Below are 20,583 nucleotides of genomic sequence, written 5' to 3' on the forward strand. Positions count from 1 at the left end.
GACACAAAGTGGCAGGAGCTCTGTGGGGGAGGAGACACAAAGTGGCAGGAGCTCTGTGGGGGAGGAGACACAAAGTGGCAGGAGCTCTATGGGAGAGGAGACACAAAGTGGCAGGAGCTATGCAGGGGAGGAGATACAAAGTGGCAGGAGCTCTGTGGGGGAGGAGACACAAAGTGGCAGGAGCTCTGTGGGGGAGGAGACACAAAGTGGCAGGAGCTCTGTGGGGGAGGAGACACAAAGTGGCAGGAGCTGTGTGGGGGAGGAGACACAAAGTGGCAGGAGCTCTGTGGGGGAGGAGACACAAAGTGGCAGGAGCTCTGCGGGGGAGGAGACACAAAGTGGCAGGAGCTCTGTGGGGGAGGAGACACAAAGTGGCAGGAGCTCTGTGGTGGAGGAGACACAAAGTGGCAGGAGGTCTGTGGGGGAGGATACACAAAGTGACAGGAGCTCTGTGGGGAGGAGACACAAAGTAGCAGGAGCTCTGTGGGGGAGGAGACACAAAGTAGCAGGAGTTCTGTGGGGGAGGAGACACAAAGTAGCAGGAGCTCTGTGGGTAGGAGACACAAAGTAGCAGGAGCTCTGTGGGGGAGGAGACACAAAGTAGCAGGAGTTCTGTGGGGGAGGAGACACAAAGTGACAGAAGCTCTGTGGGGAGGAGACACAAAGTAGCAGGAGCTCTGCGGGGAAGGAGACACATAGTGGCAGGAGTTCTGTGGTGGAGGAGACACAAAGTGACAGGAGCTCTGCGGGGGAGGAGACACAAAGTGGCTGGAGCATTAAACGGAATGGAAACACCATGGAGCCTTAAAATGGATTCACCATGCCAGCGTGGCCCATTTCTTCTCCCAGGAGTATCTGAACTCACTCTTAGGGGTCCCTAGAGCTACAGGGACCTCATTAATAACAGTCCCTGTTTCTGGTTGCATTGTCTTAAAGGACAGAGCCACCTTTGTATTGGTTTCATGCATCTGAAATAAAAATATGAATCAACCTTTTAAATTGTTTGAATTGAAAATATTCTGTCGTTTTGTGTTTTCAGCTCTTCTGCAGACCCGTGTCTTCCTCCTCTCTGTCTGTTTCACCATTTCTAATAACTCGCCTTTAGCAGATTTGTAAGAAAAAGGACAGTTAGATGGCAGTGGTATCAGTCTGTTATTGTGGAGCACATACTGTAGGTCTGCGTAGGAGCTGTATACACAAAACGGTAGAAGATTTTGAATGACTGCTATTTATAAAGTTGAGCCATAAAACGGTGTTGAGTACATATGACATCATCATGATGATAATGCCTGTAGGGCAAGACCCGGAAAGTGGCGGCTGATGACATCACAGGGCGATCACTGCACATTTCAGCAGGGGGCAGGACAATGTCTGTCTCTGACCCGGTGCCGAGGATTATGTGAAATGTAGGGACAGTCACAATTTGCTCCTTTGTTTCCAGTTTTGATGTCACCTCCCAACAGCTGAAGAGCGGCGTCATTCATACGAAAAGCTTTGGCGGAAAGTGTCGTAAAGTGTTCAGCGGTGATGGCAGAGACTTCTACAGGTTAAGTGACAACCTCCTCACCTACACCTTCAAGGTAAGTCCACATTGGACGGGTTTCCTCAGTATTTTCTGTCCTTCATAGAGATCGCTGCCGCCTCCTATTTTTAATTGGGAAATATCTAGACATGAAAAATGTTCAGTGAGACAGCAGAAGGAGAAGACTCCCATCATTGTGTGTATGATGAGAGGGGATACAGAATGTTAGGAGCACAGCAAGAACTCTGTAGGCATCCAACCCGATGGAGATCACTGGAGATGTCGGCGAGTGCTATACAAGATGATGCCTGGTTATACACAGCGCATGTGCCATTGTGCTGAAGGACCAGGGAGTCTGGTATTTTTTTTAATTGCCTCGATGGTCGGCCAGTTTAGACTGGAATGTAACTGGTGGGATCATTCATAATTTGTTGTTGGAGGGATCATTCATACTGTCCATTGTTACTATGGGATTATTCATACAGTGTTGCTGTTGGGATCATTCATACATTGATGCTGGTGGGATCATTCATACATTGATGCTGGTGGGATCATTCATACATTGTCACTGGCGGGATCATTCATACATTGTCACTGGCGGGATCATTCATACATTGTCACTGGCGGGATCATTCATACATTGTTGCTGTTGGGATCATTCATACATTGTTACAGGTGGGATCATTCATACATTGATGCTGGTAGGATCATTCATACATTGTTGCCAGTGGGATCATTCATACATTGATGTTGGTGAGATCATTCATACATTGTGGCTGGTGGGGACAATCTTACATTGTTACTGATGGGATCATTCATACATTGATGCTGGTGGGATCATTCATACATTGTCACTGGTGGGATCATTCATACATTGTTGCTGTTGGGATCATTCATACATTGATGCTGGTGGGATCATTCATATATTGTGGCTGGTGGGATCATTCATACATTGATGCCGGTGGGATCATTCATACATTGTTGCTGTTGGGATCATCCATACATTGATGCTGGTGAGATCATTCATATATTGTGGCTGGTGGGATCATTCATACATTGTTCCCGGTGGGATCATTCATTCATTGTTGCTGGTGGGATCATTCATACATTGTTGCTGGTGGGATCATTCATACATTGATGCTGGTGGGATCATTCATACATTGATGCTGGTGTGATCATTCATACATTGTTGCTGTTGTGATCATTCATACATACATTGATGCTGTTGTGATCATTCATACATTCTTGCTGGTGTGATCATTAATACATTGATGCCGGTAGGAGCATTCATACTTTGATGCCTATGGGATCATTCATACATTGATGCCGGAGGGATCATTCATACATTATTGCTGACCAGACCCTTAAATAAATACAGACCCTAGACCAGACCCCCTAAATAACTACAGACCCTAGACCAGACCCCCTAAATAAATACAGCCCTCAAACCAGACCCCTAAATAAATACAGACCCCAGACCAGAACCCTAAATAAATACAGACCCCAGACAAGACCCCCTAAATAAATACAGACCCCAGACCAAACCCCTAAATAAATACAGACCCCAGACCAGAACCCTAAATAAATACAGAGCCCAAACCAGAACCCTAAATAAATACAGAGCCCAAACCAGAACCCTAAATAAATACAGACCCCAGACCAGAACCCTAAATAAATACAGACCCCAGACCAGAACCCTAAATAAATACAGACCCCAGACCAGAACCCTAAATAAATACAGAGCCCAAACCAGAACCCTAAATAAATACAGACCCCAGACCAAACCCCTAAATAAATACAGACCCCAGACCAGAACCCTAAATAAATACAGACCCCAGACCAGAACCCTAAATAAATACAGACCCCAGACCAGAACCCTAAATAAATACAGACCCCAGACCAAACCCCTAAATAAATACAGACCCCAGACCAGAACCCTAAATAAATACAGACCCCAAACCCCAAAATATGGACCCCAGACCAGAAACTGCAGATACTTCTCTTCATTCCTGCAGATTGTAATCCTTTTCGCTGCGGCAGACAAAGCCCTGACTTCAGCCTCTGCAGTTGGGTGTAATCTGTGGGGGTGATGAAGACCGCAGAATCAAGGAGGTCATGGAGTGCCCCCCCCTTCAGAGCATCGCCCTGACATTCTGGCTGATCGTGCCTGTTTATGGTGGAGGCGGTGGCTCTCGGTTGGATGGGCATTTGACATATACTGCATGAGTATGGCGGCTGTAGACTTGGACATATTTTTACATACATATTTTTGTGCAGGTGGAGGCTAAGAACGACTTCAGCTATGATTTCTATAACAGCAGCTGGTCCTACGTGAAAAACACAGAAGAAACAGTGCGGTCCAACTACGCTGGGAACAAGGACGTGTCCAGAACCTTCTCAACCTCCAAAGAAAAGGTAACCCTGAGCCTGCACCTCCAGCATGCGGCACCATGTATTGTGTGCGTGTGAGTCCAGGTACACCTCCATACTGGACGTTACATTGGGCACTGGTGGCTTAGGGTCTTCTTCTGCCCCTCGCTGGTCTCCCCGATCCTCCTCTCTCTGCCACTGCACCCGTAGACCGCACATAAAACTGCAGCTGCATCCCCCTCCTCTCCCTCCTCCAGAGGTTTGTGAGAATATTCAGAAAAGGGCTGCTGGATGGTGAGGAAGATGACTTTCCTTTAATAACGTATATTACAAAGTTTCATAGATTCATAGATTTACAGATACAATGGATTCATGGGGGAAAAAAAGCAATAGTTGCCCTTTAAATAGGACCCCTCCCTTCTTCTGATATGTCTGATTTAGCAACTACCTGCATTCCCCATGTAATAGCAATTTTAGTGACAATTCTTACAACTCTATGCTGCGCCACTATTATTCCTGCTAGAAGTTACAAATTAATTGCTAGGAGTTTTCAATGAAGTTGGAAATTTGCCACTGCACAGTCTGACTATCTAATCAGTGTTGCCAGACTGTGCGGGGAAACACCTCCCAACTGGGAACCCCCATCTGGACCTTCATTGCAAAATGCCAAATAATTCATTCATTACCTCTTGCAGGAATAATAGAGGAATGGCACCAATGTTTGATAAATGAGTGCAGACTATCTTTCCAGGATAGCGCCGCCATAAAAGTAAATGCAAAAAATGCACCACTTATGAGGGTAAAGTGCAGTCTAAATAGTTGCCCGACTATATTTATAGTAGCAGCTAGAGCTGCCCATCTCACAACACAAGCAACATCAGTCCGGTCATACCTTCACGGCTGTGTCTGCATCTGGCGGTTTTATTGTTGGGTTTCTGCCCATTTCTAACAGAAGGTTCTGTAATAAATGTAATGGTATGTGACCAGCTGCTTACACCTTGTGGTTTATAGGGCGGCGCTATAATGGACTATTAGAACTGGTCTGGAAAAACAAGTTTATAGCTGTGGTCAGAGCAGAACCTCCCCGCGGTATTCCATGCACATCGTGCGGTACTATACAGCTAGAACAGCTTGTATTGTTTTAGTAAATGCTTGCACTGGAGCATCTTTTCTTAGAGCGCTGCATTATGCCGTCCCTCTGTTATTCATCCTGGATATGTATCAAAAACTGACAACTGGGTGCTGCCAATCCCTTTGTCAAGGGGGCATTTCTCTAAACAAGGACTCGCCTAACTGGCAAAGAGAATGGTAACTCACAGTTGTCAATATAGTTATACATCAATTCGTCCTGGTTTTTAAGATCACTGCTTGCTGCCATTACGCCCAAAGAAGTAATACAGGGATGTTTTTGTCCCTCTCCTGCAGAGTTACCAGTTCTTGGTTATCAGGAATCACGTAGAAGTGGCGCAATTCATCAATAACAATCCGGAACATTTACTGCTGGCGGAGCCGTTCTGGAGAGAACTCTTCACCCTCCCTTCCGTCTACGACTACACCACTTACAGAAGGCTCATCGAAAGATATGGAACCCATTTTCTACGCTCTGGATCTCTGGGTGGCGAATATGAATTCCGTTTTCTTCTAGATACTGAGAAAGTGACGCAATACGGTACAAACTGTTACACCCATGAGGTCATCACCCTAGATATCGTTCTAGATTGTGAGGCACACAGAAGTGGTGGGGGGACATTTTTTGATTGACACCTAGAATTTTTTTTTCCCCATCGGTCATGATATGAAGGGCACCAGTGGTTCCAAACATGGAGTCAATAGCTGTTGCAAAACGACAACTCTCAGCATCTTCTGAAAGTCACTGAAGAATCACAGGATGGAGACCACTGATGGACTTTTCCAAAAAAGCATCTCGGATATCCATTAAGTTTAATGAGTGGTGGTCTTTAATCTTAAATCATGATCATGGTGATCAAAAAATCTCCATAATCCAGGATTTATCAAATATCTTGGTCTTGGTTTTAATAATTTACCATCATCCAACATGGCCATCATGCTCAGAGGTTCTTCACTCTGGGCAATCCCCACTTGTTAGAAGGGTCTCTTGACAATATGCAGAGTGTCCTCCTGCTGGGACCACCAGTGATCAGCTGTGATCTGTAACCTGGTAGTAAGGGTTGGGTTTCCCTGCAGTGCCCCTACAGGGGACATGAAGTATTACACAATGTCAATTCACATCAATGGGTTGTCTGTGTAATACAGGTCCTCCAGAAAGAGAGATGTTCTATGTGACCGCCCTCCAACCTGCCCATCACTGAACATTAACTAGATAGTATTGTAGGTAGATTATTGGGGGTTCTCTGGACTAAACCTACTTAAAACATAACTTTTAATCAGATAATGCTAAAATAAAGTCCCATTAAACATAAATACATATAACTATCATCTATCACATGTGGATGAGGGATATTTGCCACACGATTCAGTAGTCAACCAGATAGTAGTTAAGCCAAAGCATTATCCAGATTCCGTGTGACGTCATCAACTGGAACAGGCCGCCCCAGATCACAGAAAAAGATGTCTTGTGATTCTTGATAATGTCCACCTTGTATAGCTCTGGGGGACATACATGGGTTTGCTTTTGGGATTCTTACCCTATAATACTAAAATTCCCTGCCTACAAGCAGAGTAATCGCCCTGAAAGGGGCGGCCCCACTTCTCGGTGGCTGACCCTCAAAATAGCTGTCCCTAGTATCCCATCATCCTATGTAATCTTTCCTTCCTGATGCATTTCCCCTATTTTAGGTCTATAGGCTCCTCAGAGGATCAGATAATGGTTGGCACAATGGCGCTGGTGATATGCCAGTGGATTTTAGTCGTGGCCAACCATCCCAGTCCTGGACACTCGCTAAATATCCCTCCAACCTTCCCATAAAGTGAATGTCCTGAGTACAGACTCCACTCCCCCCCATTAATTCACAATTAGGGTGTGGGACAATAGGTTTTCTAAACTGGTCAAAACCTTTATCTGAAATAATACTGCAATCCTTTTTTTGTTTCTAGATGGATCTAAGACAAATTTTGAGCAATGCACTTCCTCCAGCTCGGGATTTCTTTTTATTAAGACTTCAAAAACAGAATGCAAAAAGTTGTTTGATGCAATAAGATCATCCTCAGGTAGGTCTCGGCTCGTACGTGCGTCATAAACGTAATACACTTCATTCACACTCAGCAGCATTGTACAGGACTTAGGCCCCTTTCACACAAGCGAGTTTTCCGCACGGGTGCAAAGCGTGACGTGAACGCATAGCACCCGCACTGAATCCTGACCCATTTTTTTCACGAGTCAGTTCTGCGTTGTGTGAAAAACGCAGCATGTTCTATATTCAGAGTTTTTCATGCAGCCCTGGCCCCATAGAAGTGAATGGGGCTCCAGTGAAAAAACGCATTGCATCCGGAAGCAGGTGCGGGTGCACGCGAGTGAAAAACGCATCAAAACGCATTGCACCCGCGAAAAAAAATTGCAGACAAAACTGACTGAAGTTGCTTGCAAAATGGTGCGAGTTTCACTGAACGCATCCGGAGTAAATCCGTCACGCTCGTGTGAAAGGGGCCTCAGGTATCTTCAGGATAGATCATCGATATGAGATAGGTGGGGGGTCCGACTCCTGGCACCCCCCACCGATCAGCTGTTTCGGGCAGCACTGGAAACTGTATTGGGCTTTCTGTTACCCTAACCTGAGGGTAGGTCATCAACACCTATAGCGGGAGTGCCCCTTTAGGCCTCTTTCACAAGACTGTTGTATTTTTCCGTTTACGGGCCATTTTTTGCGTTCCGTATAGGGAACCATTTATCTCAATGGTTCCGCAAAAAAAAACGGAATGTACTCCGTATGCATTCCGTTTCCATATTTCCATTTTTCTGTTCCCTTCAAAGATAGAACATGTCCTATTATTGCCTGCAAATCACGTTCCATGGCTCAATTCAAGTCAATGGGTCCGCAAAAAAACGGAACACATACGGAATACATTCCGTATGTCTTCTGTATCCGTTCCGTTTTTGCTGAACCATCTATTGAAAATTTTATGCCAAGCCCAATTTTTTTCTATGTAATAACTGTATACTGTATATGCCATACGTAAAAACGGAACAGAAACGGAAACACAACAGAAACAAAAAATGGAACAACGGATCCGTGAAAAACAGACCGCAAAACACTGAAAAAGCCATACGGTCGTGTGAAAGAGGCCTTAAAGAAATTCAATCAGTGAATTCCAAATGCAGCTGTATTAAGTGCCCTGCGACTTTCACTAAGGCCTCATGCACACGACCGTGGTGTGCATCCGTGGCCGTTGTGCCGTTTTCAGTTTTTTTTCGCGGACCCATTGACTTTCAATGGGTCCGTGGAAAAATCGGAAAATGCACCGTTTTGCAGCCGAGGCCGTGATCCGTGTATCCTGTCCGTCAAAAAAATATGACCTGTCCTATTTTTTTGACGGACAACGGTTCACGGACCCATTCAAGTCAATGGGTCCGTGAAAGAACACGGATGCACACAAGATTGGCATCCGTGTCCGTGATCCGTGGCCGTAGGTTGCTTTCATACAGACGGATCCGAAGATCCCTCTGCATAAAAGCTTGTGGTGATGGGGACGCTTTTGGTGATGGGGACGCTTTTAGTTAGAATACACTGCAAACTTTGTACAAGACTGCCCCCTGCTGCCTGGCAGCACCTGATCTCTTACAGGGGGATATGATAGCACAATTAACCCCTTCAGGTGCGGCACCTAAAGGGGTTAATTGTACTATCATATTCCCCTGTAAGAGATCAGGGCTGCCAGGCAGCAGGGGGCAGTCTTGTACAAAGTTTGTAGTGTATTCTAACCTGAAGCGTCCCCATCACCATGGGAACGCCTCTATGTTAGAATATACTGTCGGATCTGAGGTTCACGAAGTAGCTCATATCCGACAGTATATTCTAACATAGAGGCGTTCCCATGGTGATGGGGACGCTTCAAGTTAAAATATACCATCGGATTGGAGAAAACTCCAATCCGATGGTATAAAAGAACTCCAGACTTTACATTGAAAGTCAATGGGGACGGATCCGTTTGAAATGGCACCATATTGTGTCAACATCAAACGGATCCGTCCCCATTGACTTGCATTGTAATTCAGGACGGATCCGTTTGGCTCCGCACGGCCAGGCGGACACCAAAACGACTTTTTTTTCATGTCCGTGGATCCTCCAAAAATCAAGGAAGACCCACGGACGAAAAAACGGTCACGGATCACGGACCCACGGACCCCGTTTTTGCGGACCGTGAAAAAAAATTGTCGTGTGCATGAGGCCTAAGGCTCCATTCACACGTCCGTGGTGTGTTGCGGACCCGCAAATTGCGGACCCGCAACACACCCGGCCGGCACCCCTATATAAATGCCTATTCTTGTCCGCAGCTGCAAGAATAGGACATGTTCTATCCTTTGCGGAGCTGCGGACCCGAAGATTGGGGCCGCGCTCCGCAAATGCGGATGCGGACAGCACACTGACAGCATCCATTCTGTCCCCATAGAAAATGAATGGGTCCGCACCCGTTCCGCAATATTGCGGGACGGATGTGTACCCATTTGCGGAGGTGTGAATGGAGCCTTAATGAGTTACTCTCACCAGCTACCATTTCCAAATGTATTGCTGTAAAGTACGATAAACGCGCGTCCGCGTCATTGTTCCTGTGTCCGCGGGGTCTGAGATGGTTTTATACTTCCGATAAATAAGGAAAAACCTGATGTAAAAGCTGCAGGGAAGGAGAACTCAAGGACTTTTTTTTTTCTTCTTTTTTTCTTTTATCTCTATTCTTTCTTGCCGCAGCATGCTCACAGTAAGACGAGCCGTCACCATTCTCCATGGGATGTGTTTGTTCTGACCAGAGATAATGCTATAAATATAGCCCGTCTTTTACAGGTGGCAGCGCCAAAGAGATTCGAGGCCAAGCAATTGTGAAAGGAGGAGAGCCCAAATTTATCTCTGCCCTCAGCTATTTCTCCCTGGAAAACCCAGTGGCAAATGACCAGCGGTATGCGTCCTGGGCCGGCTCCGTGACCAATCTGCCAAGTATTATAAAGTTTAAGGTCAGTATAATAGTGCTGTCTGCTCTAGAAAACCCTGTTTTGCTCAGACAGTAGAGAGTCTTCCATTCAGGACCACCATCTATGAGTGGAGAGCGGCTGAAAAGAGCGTCGCCCCCTCTGGACGTACATACATACATGGACAGTCCATTCATTTTAATGGAAACTGTGTAATACCTCATTTCTCCTGTGGTGGCGCTGCAGGGAAAGTAAACACTGAGCAGATTGCCACCGATTAATGGGCATCCCAAGGTGAGACGACATGTGACCCTTCTCATGCAAGGGACTTGTTTCTAGAGGTTGCTTTCTTCCGAACCCACGCCTCCCCTGACCACAGGCTGGTTGTGGTAATGCAGCTCAGTTCCATTTACTTCAATACTGGACAGACTCTATGGACAGGTGTGGCGCTGGTTTTGAAAGAAAGTAGCCATGGTTTTCTAATCTCAATGATGCCAAAACCCCAACCCCCCCCGTTCCTTTCCCCTCCCCCCCCCCCCGTTCCTTTCCCCTTCCCCCCCCGTTCCTTTCCCCTTCCCCCCCGTTCCTTTCCCCTTCCCCCCCGTTCCTTTCCCCTTCCCCCCGTTCCTTTTCCCTTCCCCCACATTCCTTTCCCCTTCCCCCCTCCGTTCCTTTCGCCTTCCCCCCCCGTTCCTTTCCCCTTCCCCCCTGTTCCTTTCCCCTTCCCCCCTGTTCCTTTCCCCTTCCCCCCTCCGTTCCTTTCCGCTTCCCCTGTTCCTTTCCCCTCCCCCCCTCCGTGCCTTTCCCCTCCCCCTCCGTTCCTTTCCCCTCCCCCCTCCGTTCCTTTCCCCCCCTCCGTTCCTTCCCCCTCCCCCCTCCGTTCCTTCCCCCTCCCCCCCTCCGTTCCTTCCCCCTCCCCCCCTCCGTTCCCCCCCCTCCGTTCCTTTCCCCTCCCCCTTCTCCGTTCCTTTCCCCTCCCCCCCCCATTCCTTTCCCCTTCCCCCCGTTCCTTTCCCCTTCCCCCGTTCCTTTCCTTCTTCCCCCGATCCTTTCCCCTCCCCTCCGTTCCTTTCCCCTCCCCCCGTTCCTCTTTCCCCTCTCCCCATTCCTTTTCCCTTCCCCCGTTCCTTTCTTCTTCCCCCGTTCCTTTCCCCTTCCCCCCGTTCCTTTTCCCTTCCCCCACATTCCTTTTCCCTTCCCCCACATTCCTTTTCCCTCCCCCCCCCGTTCCTTTCCCCTCCCCCCCCCTTTCATTACCCCTCCCCCTGTTCCTTTCCCCTCCTCCCCCCCCCCCAGTTCTGCATAATTGTACTCCATATCCATTATGCACAGGCTTGTTTAACCCGAAAAGGATCAACATTTTAAAATTTTTACATTTTATTTTTCACTCCCCGCCTTCCCATAACTTTTTTATTTTTCCGTTCATGTAGCTATATGAGGGTAGATTCTTTTTTTTGTGGGACAAGTTGTACTTTCTAATGGCACCATTTAGGATTGCATACAATGTAGTGAGTAGCGGGAAAAAATGGGGGGCAGTGGGAAAAAAAATGCAATTTTGCAACGGAGTTCACCATGCAGTGAAGCTGAGCAGTTCCCTTCCCTCTCCAGGTCATTCCGATTACAGCGATACCACATTTGTATCGTTTTCTTGCATTTCTTTCATCACCATATTCTGCCCCCTATAACTTTTTTGTCGTTATGTGTACAGAGCTCTATCGGGCTCATATTTTGCGGGGCGATCTGTATTTTTCAGTGATCTCATTTTGAAGTGTGTTACTTTTTGATCGCTTTTTATAAGATTTTTTGGGGGAATTGAAGTGACAAAAACTGGCGAATTGGCTGCTTTTATATATTTTTTTTTCCATTACCCCATTCGCCGTATGGGATTTTGCACGCAACGATGTCCATGATGTGTATTTTTATATATTAAGTATTTTTCTTTTAGGGAAAGGGGGGTAATTTCAACGTTTATATTTTTATTTTTTTTAAAATATTTTTAAAAACTTTATTTTTTAACTTTAAAAACATTTTAAAACAGGAAACTGAGGTACCAGCTGGTACTGAAGCCGACTTCCATTCCTGTTTTAAAATGTTTTTAAGGTCGTGAAAGTCGTATTCACCGAAGTCTCTCGCAACTTGGGACTTAAGGAAATTTGCCTTGCCGAAGCAGATACATTTTAATGCCGTACGGAGACAGGTTTTTGAACTACGGTAATCGACTTTGGATCTTGGATCCAAAGCTCTATTTGCTCACCCCTAATAGTCACCCAGGGTTAAAAAAAAGATAAAAAGTTTTTAAAAATATATTAAAAAAATAGAAATATAAACATTCAAATAGCCCCCCTTTCCCCAAAATAAAAATACTTAACAAATTGATACATTTTACTGATAGATGCCGATATCTGCTTGAAGCTTAGTATATAGCATAACAGATTCCCCAATCTCAGACAGGGATCGCTGTTACGGCAGCGGCAGCGCGTGGCTCCTGCTGCTCGTCCGAGCGGGCGCCATGATTAACTCTTAGGATACCAGAGGTTTTTTGTTTTTTGCGTTTTCATTTTTCTTCCCTATCTTCCTAGAGCCATAACCTATTTATATTTCCGTTCACATATCCATATGGGGGCTTCTATTTTGCAGGACAAGCTGTACTTTCTATTGCCATCATTAATTGTGGCATACAATGTAGTGGGAAGCGGTAAAAAAATTCCAAATGGGGTGGAATTAGAATGAAAAAAAAAGATTCCTCCACCGTTTTACGGGTTTTGTTCCCACGGTGTTTCAGTTACGGCGAAACTGACCCATTCCTTTCATTCTCTGGGTCAGTACGATTACAACAATACCCCATATGTATAGGTTTTTATGTCTAAATAGTGTAAAAATAGATTTCAACTTTGAAAAAAAACATTTTTTTTTACATCACCATATTCTGACCCCCATAACTTATTTATATAGTTATATCTACTGAGCTGTGTGGGGGCTCATTTTTTGCAGGATAATCTTTAGTTTTTATTGATACCATTTTGGAGTGTGTGTGACTTTTTGATCACATTTTAATAAACTTTTTTGGTCATTGGCCATTTTGACCCTTTTTTCCGTTACGCCATTCGCCATATTTGAAAATTATTTTTATATTTTAATAGTATGGGCGTTTTTAGTCGCAGTGATGACCCATGATGTCTATTGATGTATTATTTTTTTTATTATACGGAAAGGGGCTATTTAAACTTTTATATATTTTTTTATTTTTTTCATATTTTTTAACAATTTGTTTTAAGTTTTTTTGTAATGATTTTGAAGCTCGTATTTGAGCATACAAAATCAAATTTTTTTGAAAAATTCTGAACAATCATGGATTTTTAAAATCCGGTTATTGCTCAGGATTGCTTGTTTCCTATGTTGGCCTGCCTGGTGGCCAAAATAAGAATTGCAGCCCTTTTGAGGGCTCGTTCACACGAACGTATTTTGCGTTCCGTATAGGGGCCGTTTTCTGCGTGCCGCATATGGTCCGTATATGGAACCATTCATTTCCATGGGTCCGCAAAAGATGCGGACAGCACTCTGTGCGTGGCCCCGCAAAAATTATGAGGCATGTTCTATTTTTGTCAGTTTTGCAGACAAGAATAGGCATTTCTAGAATGGCCTCCTGTTTCATTCTGCAAATTGCGGAAGGCACATGGGCGGCATCCCTTTTTTGCGGATCCGCAATTTTCAGACCGCAAAAAATGGCACGGTCGTGTGATCAAGCCCTGATCCCGTGATCTCACTCATCTAAAGGCTCTAATTACCGCGATCAGCATTATTGCCAGTCGCGGTAATTAGCAGTGGGTCTCTGCTATTTGAAACAGTGGAGACCCGCAGGCCATGATGCCCGTTGCATGTGCGAGCAGGCGCCATTTTGCCTATCGCTCCAGCGACGTACATGTATGGCATTACAAGCGTTAAAAAGCGACTTCCACCATAAGTTAAAGGGGTATTCCCATCACATACAATAGGGGCATATCGCTAGGAAATGCCCCCATTGTCTGATAGGTGCCTCTGGGACCCGCACCTACAATGAGAATGGAGCGGGGAAATGAATGGAGGGCGCACTGCGCATGCACAGCCGCCCCCATTCATTTCAATGGGGCTGCCGAAAATAAGCGAGCGCTTGCTAGGCTATTTCCTTCTGCCCTTTACAAATGAATAGGAGCAGGGGCCGCGCGTGCGTGGTGTGCTCCTATTCACTTGTATGGGAGCAGCGCCTGGTGGTGGACGGACCCTGGGAAATCCGGGGTCCTCCAGCCACAGCTCTCCTCACTCCCTTCTCCTTGGAGGTGCGGGTCCCAGAGGTGGGACTCACACCTATAAAGCAAAGGGGGCATATCCTAGTGATATTCCCCCATTGTATGTGATGGGAATACCCCTTTAAGCTTCCTCCTACTAGGCAGCAGGATATATAAGAAGACAGCAGTAGAGAGAGACTGATACAGAGTAACAAACTATCAGAGATTGTTTGTTACAATGTATCCTGCTCTCAGCTGAGAAGTGGATACAATTGTATCCAGTGTAGACAATGCTCTGCAAGCTCAAACCATCAGCAGCAGTTGCATAAATCTCTCTGCTAGTTTGCTACAATGTATTACTTTGGTGTCCTTGCTGTTTAGCTCACAGAGCATTGTCTGGACTGGATACAACTGTGCTTGTTTGTTACAATGTATCAGTCTGGAGTCCGGGCTGTTTAGCTCACAGAGCATTGTCCAGACTGGATACAACTGTACTAGTTTGTTACAATGTATCAGTCTGGAGTCCAGGCTGTTTAGCTCACAGAGCATTGTCCAGACTGGATACAACTGTACTAGTTTGTTACAATGTATTAGTCTGGAGTCCGGGCTGTTTAGCTCACTGAGCATTGTCCAGACTGGATACAACTGTACTAGTTTGTTACAATGTATCAGTCTGGAGTCCGGGCTGTTTAGCTCACTGAGCATTGTCTAGACTGGATACAACTGTACTAGTTTGTTACAATGTATCAGTCTGGAGTCCAGGCTGTTTAGCTCACAGAGCATTGTCCAGACTGGATACAACTGTACTAGTTTGTTACAATGTATCAGTCTGGAGTCCGGGCTGTTTAGCTCACTGAGCATTGTCCAGACTGGATACAACTGTACTAGTTTGTTACAATGTATCAGTCTGGAGTCCGGGCTGTTTAGCTTACTGAGCATTGTCTAGACTGGATATAATTCTGCTAGTTTGTTACAATGTATCAGTCTGGAGTCCAGGCTGTTTAGCTCACAGAGCATTGTCCAGACTGGATACAGCTGTACTAGTTTGTTACAATGTATCAGTCTGGAGTCCGGGCTGTTTAGCTCACTGAGCATTGTCCAGACTGGATACAACTGTACTAGTTTGTTACAATGTATCAGTCTGGAGTCCGGGCTGTTTAGCTCACTGAGCATTGTCTAGACTGGATACAACTGTGCTAGTTTGTTACAATGTATCAGTCTGGAGTCCAGGCTGTTTAGCTCACAGAGCATTGTCCAGACTGGATACAACTGTACTAGTTTGTTACAATGTATCAGTCTGGAGTCCAGGCTGTTTAGCTCACAGAGCATTGTCCAGACTGGATACAACTGTACTAGTTTGTTACAATGTATCAGTCTGGAGTCCGGGCTGTTTAGCTCACTGAGCATTGTCCAGACTGGATACAACTGTACTAGTTTGTTACAATGTATCAGTCTGGAGTCCGGGCTGTTTAGCTCACTGAGCATTGTCCAGACTGGATACAACTGTACTAGTTTGTTACAATGTATCAGTCTGGAGTTCGGGCTGTTTAGCTCACTGAGCATTGTCTAGACTGGATATAATTCTGCTAGTTTGTTACAATGTATCAGTCTGGAGTCCAGGCTGTTTAGCTCACAGAGCATTGTCCAGACTGGATACAGCTGTACTAGTTTGTTACAATGTATCAGTCTGGAGTCCGGGCTTTTTAGCTCACAGAGCATTGTCTAGACTGGATACAACTGTATCCACTTCTCAGCTGACAGCAGGACTAGCTGTGGACAGGATTACTGCCTCTAAATGGAACTACAGTGTTCTTGTTCACTGACAGCAAGCAGATATATCAGAGATTGTGAAAAGCTGAAACATGACGTCCATTAGACAGTTGTAGAACTTTTGCTTTAGGCCTCTTGCACACAAGGTACTCCGTATGCCTTCCGTTTTCGTATTTCAGTTTTTCTGTTACGTTCAAAAATAGAACATTTCCTATTATTGTCCGCATAACAGACAAGGATAAAACTGTTCTATCAGGGGCCAGCTGTTCCGTTCCGCAAAAAAAACTGAATGCACACGGACATCATCCGTGTTTTTTGCGGAACGCAAAATACTAAAAAAGCCATACGGTCATGTGCAAGAGGCCTTACCCAGCGATTGCTCCTGATGTCTCCTTCAATGATGTTACATTTACATTTGAAATAATGGAAGATCCTGTGAAATGACAGGAAGCCGCGAAGCCTTCCTTCTAGCAGGCGGCACATGACGGCGCCATTTATCATGCCTTACATCGCCAGACACTTCAACACCTTTTTGCATTAGGGAATATGGGAGGCAAAAAGTAATTAGGGATCTGACAGGGACGCCGCTGACCTTTCCGCGTGATCAATGGCTTTGCCTGAATTATGTTTATCAGTGTTATTGTCATGCGGCTCACGTCCCGCACGCGCTGCCTGATGTGGTGAGGACCGCGGACGGGAGACTCCATGATGAGTCTTGTTTTTTTTTCTGGACTAGAAAAGCAGAAAACACTGGCAGCAAAAAGTTTTTACAGCAGCATGCCATGCCATACCGCCACAATAGTTGGGCCCCTGTTGACTGGTGCGGTACCCCAGTACTGGCGGTATCTGCAATAGGTTTGAGTAGCTGTAGAGAGAAAGGAGGAAGGGAGCAAACCTCCATTTGTCCCTGTCCCCCCCGATTCCAGCTACAAGCCCTGGGGCCTCAGTCACCTTCACAAGCTCCAAGAGATGAAAGCAACAAAAAAAATAAAGGAGGAGGATTTGCATGGGTAAAGTGAGAGAGAAACAGTAAGGAAACCCAGCTTATAGCATTCCAGACACTCCTGCTACAGAGGGATAACAAGTTAAGACACCTTATGTATAACAAAATACTGGATATTACAGCCATGCTTGCCAGAGCAGCTATTAGCCAGAGATCTCTAAAGCAGATATTTTAGCCAGAATACTCTGAGGGCCAATGCCGTATATATCTGCATAGCTCATGCTGGGATATCTGGCAGGACTTTGCATTGTATAGAAACTACTGATGGATGTACTACAACTTCAGTTCAGCACACAGTAAAGAGAGTGTCTTGTTAATTTCTAACTGGTCCGGTCTCGGACTCTTCCTTAACACCACATGCTGAGCAATGCATTTGCAACAAGTGCCCTGCCCAGGACCCACATGGACATTAATACCATGGGCCCCCCTGAACTGACATCAGCTATAGAGAGTCCCCCGAGGGAACACAGGGGCCCCTCCTTCACTGCATTAAGCCCAGCGAGTGACGGCCTGAGGGAGTACACTGTGACACATCATCATCAGGGCCACTACCACTCCCAGCCATTGAGCTGCTGTAGCATTATTTCTTCATTTGAGCTCAAGCAAACAGGCGCAAATAAAGACCAATGAGACAGACTGTTGGCCCCCTCCCCGCCCTGCCCTCACCATGCCCATTTTCCCAGAAAGTTGCTATGGCGGCACAGAAACACCATTTACATTAAAATATGTTACAAGTGCTGTATAAAGATTTACTAACACGTTGCAACTTTTTTTTAAAACTGCAACTTTTTTTAAAAAAGGTGACCAAGAACCAAATGGTCACTCTGGCTGAGCTCCAGAGATCCTATGTGTAGATGGGAAAAAAACTTCCAGAAGGTCAACAATCACTGCAGAACTCCACCAATCTGGGCTTTGTGACACTGGTCAGAAAAAATCCTCTCCTCAGTAAAAGACACAAGGAAGCCCACCTGGCATTTGCAAAAAATATCTCCTTAAGGACTCCCAGACTGTGAGAAACAAGATTATCTGGTCTGATGAAACCAATATTTATCTTTTTGGCCTCAATTCTAAGCATCATGTCTGGAAGAAACAAGGCACTGCTTATCACCTGCCCAATACCATCCCTACAGCGAAGCATCATTCTGGGGGGACAGGGAGACTGGTCAGGGTTGGGAGAAAGTTGAATGGAGCAAAGTACAGAGATATTCTTAATCAAAAACCTGATCCAGATCTCTGGTCCTCAGACTGGGCCAAAAGCTTACCTTCTAACAAGACAATGACCCTAAGCACACAGCCAACACAGGAGCGGCTTAAGGACAGCTCTGTGAATGTCCTTGAGTGGTACAACCAGAGCCCTGATCTAAACCCAATGGAACATCTCTTGAGAGACCTAAAAATGGCCGTCCACCAACGATCCCCATCCAATCTGAGAGAGCTTGAGAAGATCTGCAGAGAAGAATGTTGGAAAATCCCCAAATCCAGGTATAAACCTTGTGGCATCATCCCCAAGAAGACTGGAGGCTGGTATCACTGCCAAAGGGGCTTCAACTAAGTCCTGAGTAAAGGGGCTTAACACTTATGTCCTGAGTAAAGGGGCTTAACACTTATGTCCCGAGTAAAGGGGCTGAACACTTATGTCCCAAGTAAAGGGGCTGAACACTTATGTCCTGAGTAAAGGGGCTGAACACTTATGTCCTGAGTAAAGGGGCTAAACACTTATGTCCTGAGTAAAGGGGCTGAATACTTATGTCCTGAGTAAAGGGGCTGAACACTTATGTCCTGAGTAAAGGGGCTGAATACTTATGTCCTGAGTAAAGGGGCTGAACACTTATGTCCTGAGTAAAGGGGCTGAACACTTATGTCCTGAGTAAAGGGGCTGAACACTTATGTCCTGAGTAAAGGGGCTGAATACTTATGTCCTGAGTAAAGGGGCTGAACACTTATGTCCCGAGTAAAGGGGCTGAACACTTATGTCCCGAGTAATGGGGCTGAACACTTATGTCCCGAGTAATGGGGCTGAACACTTATGTCCCGAGTAAAGGGGCTGAACACTTATGTCCTGAGTAAAGGGGCTGAATACTTATGTCCTGAGTAAAGGGGCTGAACACTTATGTCCCAAGTAAAGGGGCTGAACACTTATGTCCCGAGTAAAGGGGCTGAACACTTATGTCCCGAGTAATGGGGCTGAACACTTATGTCCCGAGTAAAGGGGCTGAACACTTATGTCCTGAGTAAACATAATAGCATAGTAACATAGTACATAAGGCCGAAAAAAGACATTAGTCCATCCAGTTCGGCCTGTCATCCTGCAAGTTGATCCAGAGGAAGGCAAAAAACAAACTGTGAGGTAGGAGCCAATTTTCCCCACTTTAGGGGAATAAAAAATTCCTTCCCGACTCCAATCAGGCATCAGAATAACTCCCCGGATCACGACCCCTCTCTAGTAGCTATAGCCTGTAATATTATTACACTCCAGAAATACATCCAGGCCCCTCTTGAATTCCTTTATTGTACTCACCATCACCACCTCCTCAGGCAGAGAGTTCCATAGTCTCACTGCTCTTACCGTAAAGAATCCTCTTCTATGTTTGTGTACAAACCTTCTTTCCTCCGGACGCAGAGGATGTCCCCTCGTCACAGTCACAGTCCTGGGGATAAATAGATGATGGGAGAGATCTCTGTACTGACCCCTGATATATTTATACATAGTAATTAGATCTCCTCTCAGTCGTCTTTTTTCTAAAGTGAATAACCCTAATTTTGATAATCTTTCAGGGTCCTGTAGTTGCCCCATTCCAGTTATTACTTTAGTTGCCCTCCTCTGGACCCTCTCCAGCTCTGCTATGTCTGCCTTGTTTGCAGGAGCCCAGAACTGTTCACAGTACTCCATGTGTGGTCTGACTAGCGATTTGTAAAGTGGTAGGACTATGTTCTCATCACGGAATCTATGCCCCTTCTGATGCAACCCATTATCTTATTGGCCTTGGCAGCAGCTGCCTGACACTGGTTTTTGCAGCTTAGTTTGCTGTTTATTAAAATTCCTAGATCCTTTTCCATGTCAGTGTTACCGAGTGTTTTACCATTTAGTATGTACGGATGACTTGCATTTTTCCTTCCCATGTGCATAACTTTACATTTATCAGTGTTAAACCTCATCTGCCACTTATCTGCCCAAGCCTCCAGTCTATCCAGATCCCTCTGTAGCAGTATACTGTCCTCTGTAGTATATACAGTATACTGTCCTCTTCAGTGTAAATTACTTTACACAGTTTAGTGTCATCTGCGAAAATTGATACTTTACTATGCAAGCCTTCTACAAGATCATTAATAAATATATTGAAGAGAATAGGGCCCAATACTGACCCCTGAGGTACCCCACTAGTGACAGTGACCCAATCTGAGTGTATACCGTTAATAACCACCCTCTGTTTTCTATCATTGAGCCAGTTAGTTACCCACATACAGACGTTTTCTCCCAGTCCGAGCATTCTCATTTTATATACTAACCTTTTATGTGGTGCAGCGTCAAATGCTTTGGAGAAGTCCAGATACACGACAT

The 20,583-nt window shown here is 45.5% G+C and overlaps 1 protein-coding gene across 1 annotated transcript in view; it reads left to right on the top strand.

Annotated features, from left to right (window-relative positions):
* C7 (complement C7) overlaps window positions 1–20,583 on the top strand; it is a 55,344-nt gene that overhangs the window by 13,935 nt on the left and 20,826 nt on the right. The window contains exons 6-10 of the mRNA XM_044276699.1: window positions 1,442–1,580; window positions 3,800–3,937; window positions 5,318–5,561; window positions 6,968–7,081; window positions 9,868–10,034. Coding sequence (XP_044132634.1) covers window positions 1,442–1,580; window positions 3,800–3,937; window positions 5,318–5,561; window positions 6,968–7,081; window positions 9,868–10,034 — 802 coding nt within the window. The remainder of the gene's footprint in view (window positions 1–1,441; window positions 1,581–3,799; window positions 3,938–5,317; window positions 5,562–6,967; window positions 7,082–9,867; window positions 10,035–20,583) is intronic.

This window comes from Bufo gargarizans, chromosome 1 (genome assembly GCF_014858855.1).
Source record: "Bufo gargarizans isolate SCDJY-AF-19 chromosome 1, ASM1485885v1, whole genome shotgun sequence".
Classification (NCBI taxonomy): domain Eukaryota; kingdom Metazoa; phylum Chordata; class Amphibia; order Anura; family Bufonidae; genus Bufo; species Bufo gargarizans.